Below are 10,000 nucleotides of genomic sequence, written 5' to 3' on the forward strand. Positions count from 1 at the left end.
TGCATGTATGTATGACTTTGAACATCTACTTTCACTCGTACATGAATGTACACATTCCAGTTAAAGAATAAGATAGGGTTCAAAATTAAAATAGACGTCCTGTAAATATAATGCCAAAAAAAGACAGAAACCAGGCTTTGGAATTCCTCCTGCCTCTGTTTTCCCTGATTCCTATGACTTTCCATCTTTCAAGAAGCGAGTCTGTCGTTTCTTTCGGGATACGATTCAGTTTCATTCAAAACTGAGTCGACTTGTTTGGAGAGAGAGAGAGAGAGAGAGAGAGAGAGTAGGGATCAAACTCCGTACCTTGCAAACGAGAAACCGGAGCTCTCCCGTTTCATTCCTAACTACTCTTGATAATAAGATTATTCCCTCTCGTAATATTAACCATGTTATGAAAGATTATTATAAGTATAGATTAAGAGGACACCTAAAGCGTTTTAAGATATTTTACCAAGACTTCTTTTCTCCATATTTTGCATAGCAAAACGCAAATTTAGGAGCATAAAATAATGCCTATTCCAAAACTTTGTTTTTAATTGTTCAGTTCTTGTCAACAAATCGAACGCAGGCTTCACGGGTGTATTACGAAATGAAACCAAGTTCAAAAAGCGCGCCAAAACATGCCATCAAAAGAGCGACGTTTGTTTCGTCTTCACCAGATTTAATTGGGAAAATATTCCTTCAACACAGGCTGAGGAGTGGCAATACAAGGCCACACATGAAGTCAGACAGTAAAATAAACTTGGACTGAGCATTTCCATCTAACATAGTCCTTAAATTATGCCAAAATTCAGGTACTTCCTGCGAAAGCGTAGGATGAACTGCCTCCTTTGCCCAAATAAGGGCCCCTCCATTCTTCCTGTAAGTCAAGCTGATGCTCAGACACTAAAGGAAAGTTCAGGGCAAGTTCAATGATGGACTTCATCTGTCTTTCAGTACTTGTTGCTCCCTTTGGCTCCATGTTGTGCAACATAGCAATGGCAAAGTGTTCTTCTAAACGAAACCTCTTGCATATCTGACGAGAAAGGTGCGACAAGAAAACCACTAAGCAGCTGTCTGGATTGACTGTTCCAACACTTTCTGTACATCATTTGCGAGATTTCGGAGATTTTCACATTTTCATTTCAAGCTTCGAGTTAATTTTTCAAGATCTTGAAAGATATTTCAACCGCTGGTAGCACTGGTATAGTGAGCAGGGGGCAACACACGGTAAAGTCTGGCTTACTCGCTTATGCAAATTTCAGCCGCTCTTTTGATGTTAAAGAAAAAAAAAAAAACGCTTTCGTGAAAAACGCGACGCGCTTATGACACGGATCCGCGCTTTCGTAAAACGCCGGGCTTCACGATATGGACTTACCGCTATCGCAAAGAACCAGGCAACGGGTTGGCGGTCCCCCACCCCCCCCCTCCCCGGCTGACCACACACCCGCCCCCCACCCCCACTGCTGCTCGGTCAGAAGTTCCCCTTCACGACCGGTCATGGTTTTCTTCCAGATGTAACCTTGATGCATCTCAGTCTCGCTCGCCATTTTACTGTTCTACGAGAACTCCAGTCTTTAAGAGAAGAAGATGAAGGGTTTCTCCCACTGGCTACGTCTCCCCAAAACGGGACGTAGGACCTGACGTTCTCTTGGAGTCGCCAGTCCGAAAAGACGACGGAGAACATACCGGAAGAAAGTTAGGTATATCTTACCTTAACCAGACTGCTAAGCTGATTAACGGCTCTCCTACGGCTGGCTCGAAGGATTAGATATTTTTTACGTGGAACCAAATGTTTACTTATCAACGGGACCTGCAGCTTATCGTCGAATCCGAACCACATTATATCGAGAAATGAATTTCTAATCACCAGAAATAAATTCCTCTTGTTCCACACTGGCAGCAGCAGAGAGCGAACTCGGGCTATCAGATTGATAGGCAGGTACGAAAACCACTCGTTCGATGAGGAACTTAGAACGCACTGGAACTTCTAGACTTATGTCATCTCCGGTCCATATGATGAGAAGTAATTTGAGATACCCACATCATGGCATTTACACAGCCAAATGGTCTGTCCAACACGGTTTGCCATCACGTGTTTGAACTGAAATTGGACTGTGTGAACGTGGTATTTGGTTGGCCAATGGTGTTGACAAAGTTTGAAAGTTATTCGGAACTTGACTTGGAAACATCATCTGCATTTCCTTCTCAAGTATGAATGTTGAGGAAAATAAAGTAAAGAGGAATGAGATGGAAGTTTGTTATTTTTAAAAATTTATCCTCAGATACAAAGAACGTACAGTATTTGTTAAGTTAAACCCAAAGAATATTCTAATATAGAATCAAGGGGTTATCTGCTCTTCAGGGAAGAAGAGGAATCCGAACCAAGCTGTTCACGGGAAAACGCTGAGGAAAATAAATTGTCATTCTTGTATTTGATAAAGGAATGATAAGCCTCAGCAGATCTAAATAGGCTGAATCGTCCATTGTAATTACCCCAGTCTAGTGGCAGTGATCTCAAATCAACAAGCAAGTGTATGAGAAATTTGGCCTCTTCTTAACAAGCAATCTTTTGTCCACTTAGATCTTCTTTTCATTTTTCCTTAGTGCCACCGCTAAACCGATAGCGATAACAGTGTCTTGACCCAGAGGCACCTTTGCTTCTCAACTTCACGACTTGCACTGATTCTGGATGTTAATTTGGTTCGACCGTCAGACGCCTCTTCAAACCTATTGTCATTCGATTCTCGGGCATTCCACTGAGGGGTGGGAGATGTGTATTTCTGGTGATAGAAGTTCACTCTCGACGTGGTTCGGAAGTCACGTAAAGCCGTTGGTCCCGTTGCTGAGTAACCACTGGTTCCATGCAACGTAAAAACACCACACAAACAAAAACAAAACAAAGACAAACAACTCGGGCAAACCGGGTTGGAAAAACGATAGATATTGAACTCTTTCCAGAGCGTTTTACTCCAGCATTTGTTTATTTTCTTCTTCATGTCCTTCTTCTTAGTTGGAAAAACGATAGATATAGAACTCTTTCCATGGCGTTTTACTCCAGCTTTTGTTTATTTTCTTCTTCACGTTCTTCTTCTTATTTTCAGCAAAGATGAGGTGGACCCGTGACAGAGCCGTCGACGTCATTTTCTGGGGCGGCGTCAGCTGCCTCCTAGCGTACATACTCGGCCTTCAGTGTCCGCTGAATTTCTGGCTGCTACTGACTATCATCTGGGCCACAAGTGCTGGCGCCTACTTGTACTTTTCAAGTCTCATGGTAAGTAGAAGTCTCTCACCCTCTCTGTAATATCCGGTGTGCCGCAAGGTACGGTGTTAGCTGCAATACTGTTTGTTATTATGATTGAAGACATAGACCAATAATGTTAAAGATTCGGTAGTGAGTAGTTTCGCAGATGACACAAGAATAAGTAGAGAAATTACTTGTGATGAAGATAGGAACGCTCTACAAAGAGACCTTAACAAAGTATATGATTGGGCAGAGGTAAATAGGATGGTATTTAACTCTGATAAATTTGAATCATAAATTATGGAGACAGAGAAAGAAAGCTATATGCATATAAGGGACCTAATAATGAGACCATCACAAATAAGGAAGCAGTTAAGACCTTGGTGTGATGATGAATAGGAACATGTTATGCAATGATCAAAATAGCAACTCTGTTGGCAAAATGTAAAGCAAAAATGGGAATGTTGTTACGGCACTTCAAACAAGAAAAGCTGAACACATGATTATGCTGTATAAAACATATGTTCGTAGTCCACTTGAATATTGCAATATGATATGGTACCCACACTATCAAAAGGATATTGCACAAATAGAGAGTTACAAAGGTCATTTACAGCTAGAATAGAAGAAGTTAAGGACCTAGACTACTGGAAAGACTACAATTCTTAAAATTATATAGTCTAGAAAGGAGAAGAGAACGCTACATGATAATTCAGGCATGGAAACAGATAGAAGGAATAGCAGAAAATATCATGGAACTAAAAATATCAGAAATTAAAGAGCAAGAGAGGTAGATTAATAGTGCCCAAAACTATAACCAGGAAAAATAAGGAAAGCACACAGGACATTAATCCACTACGCACCAGCATCGATAATGCAGCGTCTATTCAATGCGTTGCCAGCTCATCTGAGGAATATATCAGGAGTGAGCGTAGATGTGTTTAAGAATAAGCTCGACAAATATCTAAACTGCATCCCAGACCATCCAAGATTGGAAGATGCAAAATATACCGGAAGATGTACTAGCAACTCTCTGGTAGACACTAGAGGTGCCTCACACTGAGGGACCTGGGGCGGGCAACACCCGAACAAGATGTAAGGTCTGTAAGGTAAAGGTAGGTAAGATACCTCCTTTGTAAGGGAATAAACTATAGTTTTTTCTCTCTTTTTTTATTTTATTTTTTTTTTAAATAAAAATCCACAATAATATAGTACATTATATTTCTATTATACATCATGCCATTGGACAGTGGCACAGTTTTCTCTGAGGATTAAAACCTCAAAGGTTCAAACGAAGATGCAATGCATTACCCATCAAAAAACAATGCACCTAGCATTTTGACAATTCAGTTGCCTTTATATAGCTATATATATATATATATATATATATATATATATATATATATATATATATATATATACATATATCTATACATATATATATATATACACACACAAACACACACACACATATATATCTATATTATATTATATATATATAATATAATATAGATAATATATTTTAATTTATTGATTTATCGTTTTACCTTATTTTAATAAATGGTCTCCACTTTCTGTATATTCAATATCGTCTTCGGTAACTTCTTTCAAAAGAACACCACATTCTTAAGAAGCTTGAATTTCAAGTCAATGGCTCCTGTAGAATGTTTCACATTTATTAATGTAAATTCACGGAAACTACAAAGGAAGCCGATCTTTCAAGAATTTCGTAAACTGATGCTCTTTGTTTCCTCAGCTTCCGACGGAGATGAAATGCGTCCTTATCACTGGATGTGACACTGGGATTGGATACGCGTTGGCTCTCCATCTCCACGACCAGGTTATATCATTCCCCTATTTTGTTTTCATGAATATATAGAATCTTTTGTTTTCCATGCCTTCTACTGTTGTTTGTGCGCGCGCGCGTGTGTGTGTGAGTATGCATGTGCATATTATGCTTATGAACTTATTAATTTCGTCTCTTATCTGAGTCTTTTTACTTTTTCCGTTCAAAAATTGTCCAGTAGTTAGAGATATTCCATGTAACACGATTGAAGGAATGTACTTTTTTAACTCCAGCCTGGCATCACCACGGTCTACGTATCGTGGGCGTCACAGGTTTAATGGTCAACGAAGGGAGGCAGTGAAAGGATGAGGAAATGGATCTGGAATTGGCAAATAATCAATTAAAAATAACAAAAACAAAAGCCTGATGTGACAATGAAAACATCCACTCACTCAAAAATAAAGCCGAATGTCAAAGTAACGTCAACGTCTCACTCAGTTTGGGCCTACTCATTAACGCGTGATCTGACTCTTTGTATCAGGGCTTCCGAGTGTTCGCCGGCTGCCTGCTGGCGGATACGGGCGGGGAGGGCGCCCAGCAGTTACGAAGGCTGGGCTCCAATCGTCTCCACGTTCTCCAGATGGACGTCACCCAGCAGGAGCAGATAGAAGACGCCCTGCTGCAGACGAAGAAACTCATTCCTGACGGAGGTATACATACACAAATAAATACACACACACACACACACACACACACACACACACACATATATATATATATATATATATATATATATATATATATATATATATATATATATTATATCTTTACAAGACCGTTCTCTCTCTCTCATATATATATAAATATATATATATTATATATATATATATATATATATATATATATAGATATATATATATGATACATATATATATATATATATATAATATATATATATATATATATAAGAGGAGAGAGAGAGAGAGAGAGAGAGAGAGAGAGAGAGAAAGGTCTTGTAAAGATATAACGTAATCCATATCTGAGAATTAAAAATTCTTGTGAATATTTAAACGCAGTCCATAACTGTGAATTAAAATACATATGTTTTCACGCACGATTCTGAAAAAATATTCGTTCAAATACATACTTGAACGATTTCACGCACTGCATGAATGTATATATATCTATGTATACCCTCAAAATATATATTTCCGTAACATAGATACAAATGCATAAATGTATATCTTAATGGGATGAGTCTGACACACATTTATCAAAATGTCTCCCTTGACTCGTCTTTATACTAACCGCCCAATTTCAGAGACACTATGGGCGGTGGTCAACAACGCGGGCGTCACGGCCTTCGGGGAGGTCGAATGGGTGTCCCTGGACACCTACAGAAGGATCACGGACATTAATCTCTTCGGGCTCATAGGCGTGACCAAGGCCTTCCTCCCCCTCGTCAGGAGGTCGCAGGGTGAGTCGGGAATTGATTGATTTCTTTTCCTGGCATCTCAAAATATCCATCTTTGCGACTTCAGCTCTTGTGGGAAAAATCTAATGATGATATTCAATCAGATATTTATTTTTTATAGGAGTAGAACAATAATTCTATTTATCAATAAATCGCTTGACGGATCTAATGAGAGAGAGAGAGAGAGAGAGAGAGAGAGAGAGAGAGAGAGAGAGAAACTAACCTTTGCATCACACATCAACAGGTCGAGTCGTGAACATAGCCAGCGTATGTGGGCACATCACGCGGGCTGGTCTGTCTCCTTATGTTCTCTCTAAATTCGCTATGGAGGGCTTCAGCGACTGTCTCAGGTGAGAAATCAGAGAAGGGTATGGGGGCATTTGACGTTGATGGACGGGGGTAGTCTACCTTCCTTGGGGTATGTTATGGAAAGGGCGCTGAGAGTAAATGTTTTGGGAGCTGGGAGCGCGCTCTCAAGAGCTTTCTGTGTGGGTTTGAATAAGTCTCATGTATAGATCGTTTTGAAGTTTAAGTCTTCATTTAGTGCTCGTACGGTGTAAGGTTAGAAGTTTTAAACTGGAAACGTCATAATTATTATTCTGGGATTGTTGCAGTTGGTAGTGATGTTAATAACAATTACATGTTGACTCTGTATTGGTTTGAATTAGTCTCATGATAAAGATAAAAGGTTTTTTGATTTTTTGGGGGGGAAAAAAATTTTTTAATAAGCTTTATTTTAGTGATCATATGATGACAAGTAAAGAATTTTTTAAAATGAAAACGTCTTAATTATCATCTGTATGATTGTTGCAACTGATAGTGATGATTATAACAGTTATATTGTAACAGAAAATTTAGTTAAATAATGGGCTTAATTATAAAGAAAACGAATTTAATTCAAATGGGTTCAGCTATAAAGAAAACGGTGATATCAAACCATCACTTCTCTTTCACAAATAAACTGTGGAAAATTGATACGTTTTTCCTGGTACCGTTCAGTCCAAATCTCAATTTTCCCTTTGTTCAATACACAGATTTATGGAAGCGCTGGACTCATTTATTTGTTTGCACGCATTTTCAACCTTTCTCTTTTGTTTGCTTAATATATTTTCATCGTTTGCTTTCAACAGGCATGAAATGAAGCCCTGGGGTGTAGATGTGTGTATAATCGAGCCATGCAACTATTCGGCCGGTAAGTATCGGGATTTGTATTACACACACACACACAACCACACACATATATATATATACACTATATATATATAATATATATATAATATATATATATAATATATATACTATATATATATATATATATATATTAGTGTGTGTGGGTGGGTGCGTGTGTAATTCATTCTTATAAACGATATACATCTCAAGATTTTACCGATTTATATTTGTGATTTGATGCGCTATAAATTATCATTATCATTATGACTTAGTCGTAAGCACAGAAGCACAAGCATCCCAAAGGGGTATTACAAGTAACACAGAACCAACGAAAACAAAAGCGCAGAGCCACGAATTCGTTATCTTTTTTTCCCGAAAGGTCTTTCTCATCTCATGGTTGTTCTGCAAATAAACAGATACAGCTCTGTGTAGTTCTCCGTTTCTGTTGACATACGTGACATCAGATAGTGGAGGAGAGAGTTTTGAATCTTGTCTCGATCTACGTATAAAAAAAAAAAAAAAAAAGGGGGAGCCATGAGAAGGGCTAACAAAAAATGCAACGGCTGAAGGCCGAACTGGTAAAAGACTGTTGGTATAATATGCTTTTGGTACAAAAAGATGTGCATATTGATAATGATATCTATTAGGTGTAGCAGCAGTATTAGGAAGAAAGACCCTGAGTCTAACTAGATAAAAAAATAAATAATAAAAAAGGAAAGACATTCTGGCGATGAGGATTTTACATAGATGAATGACACAAACTACACACTAAGAAGTTCATCTCCGATAGATTTCCCTCCTGATTTGAAAGTTACAGAATATCTAGCATAGCTCTACCTATTCTTCTGAGGAGAAACAGGTTTTAGGTATAGCAGACACAATAAACCATAGACACCGCTTGTAAGTGGCCCTACTTTGGATACTGTGGTACTAATTGCTTGTTGCTCTCAATAATCCCAGCAACCCAGATTACCACAGAGGAACTGGTGCTAAGACAAGGGGATGCCATGTGGAGCAATATGGACGACTGTGTCAAGGAAGATTATGGACGGGAATACTTCGATTTCGTTGTAAACATTGCAAAGATGCATTGCAACAGTGGCGTAAGTATTGGTTCGTTCGTTTGTCACGTTTCCTCTATTTTATGGACTTTCATTTATTTCATTTCTTAGAATAAGAAACAAAAAAAAACTCGGCAAACTTTGGCACAAATGTGATACTAGCTCAGGATTCTTTTCGTGCATGTAAAGAATGGTAACTTGAGATTATCATATTTTACTGGTGTCTCACTTTCTCACATTCCTAAAACTTGAATCCTAAAAGTATGATGCCTTAGTGGTTATTAGACCAACTTCTGAAAATTAAATTATAGGATTATGGTGGATAGGTTTCAGACTGGAGTAATAAGTCGACCGCTAAATCTTCAAGTTCTTGTGTACTGTAAACAACTATTTCTGCGTGGTAACTTACTTCCCTAAAGATTTAACAATAGTGATACGAACCCCTACACATCAAAGTGCATGAGATACTGTAAAATGTTAACATTTCATTCCATTTTCTCTCTTTTCAGCTCAGCGACATTCGACCAGTCTTAGATTCCATCACTGAGGCTGTAACACAAAAATATCCAAGAGCAAGATACAGACCAATTACTAATTATTACTTCGTCAAATTGTTTATAGCCACGCACTTACCAGAATGGGTCTTCAGCTTCTTCTACACGTCTACGAAAAGGAGACTTACGAGATGATGTATTAATTAATAGATTAACGTCTAGGAAATAGAATTATTTTTATTTTTTGGCAAAGGTTGTTTTACTTTCCTTGTCAGGTTAGTCAGACAGATATTTTCAAAATCTCGAAGTAGAGTGAGCGACTTTGGGGTGGTGGGGAAACTAAAAGTGTATTGTCATTAGTATTTTGTGGAAGAAATTGAGGGAAAATAGTAATAATAAACATATACATTTAAGGAATGTTTAGGTTACACGAAAGGGTGGTTGTAGTTGGTGACCTGAATTTGAATGTAGCTGTAAGGTATGCATGTAATCTATAAAACGGGAAATATCATTATTAATCTGTGGTTAAAATTGGAAGTGACAGTAGAGATACAAGATTACAAAAGAATACAGGTAATTAAAGTCTTTCAGGATAACCTGAGAGCAGATTGATATATCGTTAAAAGCAATAATGAGAATAGAAGGTAAGATTACAAGGTAATAAAAAAATACACGAGTTTTCTGTATATTTCATCTTAAAAGCGAAGATACACCCACCAAGATCTCCTTATTATCGAGCATCAGTCACCTCGCAGAGAGAACTGCCAGCCTGGTTAAAATGCACAAATA

At 38.1% G+C, this 10,000-nt stretch overlaps 2 protein-coding genes across 3 annotated transcripts in view; one reads left to right on the forward strand and one right to left on the reverse strand.

Annotated features, from left to right (window-relative positions):
- LOC135217780 (D-beta-hydroxybutyrate dehydrogenase, mitochondrial-like) overlaps positions 1–9,492 on the forward strand; it is a 26,280-nt gene extending 16,788 nt beyond the window's left edge. For both annotated transcript variants that reach the window (XM_064253806.1, XM_064253805.1), the window contains exons 2-9: positions 3,087–3,256; positions 4,983–5,066; positions 5,554–5,722; positions 6,334–6,489; positions 6,731–6,836; positions 7,617–7,678; positions 8,617–8,759; positions 9,227–9,492. In XM_064253806.1, coding sequence (XP_064109876.1) covers positions 3,092–3,256; positions 4,983–5,066; positions 5,554–5,722; positions 6,334–6,489; positions 6,731–6,836; positions 7,617–7,678; positions 8,617–8,759; positions 9,227–9,406 — 1,065 coding nt within the window. In that variant the 5' untranslated portion in view covers positions 3,087–3,091 and the 3' untranslated portion in view covers positions 9,407–9,492. The remainder of the gene's footprint in view (positions 1–3,086; positions 3,257–4,982; positions 5,067–5,553; positions 5,723–6,333; positions 6,490–6,730; positions 6,837–7,616; positions 7,679–8,616; positions 8,760–9,226) is intronic.
- A 392-nt stretch (positions 9,493–9,884) lies between these two features.
- Positions 9,885–10,000, reverse strand: part of LOC135217781 (glutathione peroxidase-like) — a 4,449-nt gene continuing 4,333 nt past the window's right edge. Inside the window, exon 4 of the mRNA XM_064253807.1 lies at positions 9,885–10,000. This exon is cut by the window's right edge and continues 352 nt beyond it. The gene's annotated coding sequence lies outside the window, so the exon portion shown is untranslated.

The sequence above is a fragment of the Macrobrachium nipponense genome, chromosome 7, assembly GCF_015104395.2.
Source record: "Macrobrachium nipponense isolate FS-2020 chromosome 7, ASM1510439v2, whole genome shotgun sequence".
NCBI lineage: Eukaryota > Metazoa > Arthropoda > Malacostraca > Decapoda > Palaemonidae > Macrobrachium > Macrobrachium nipponense.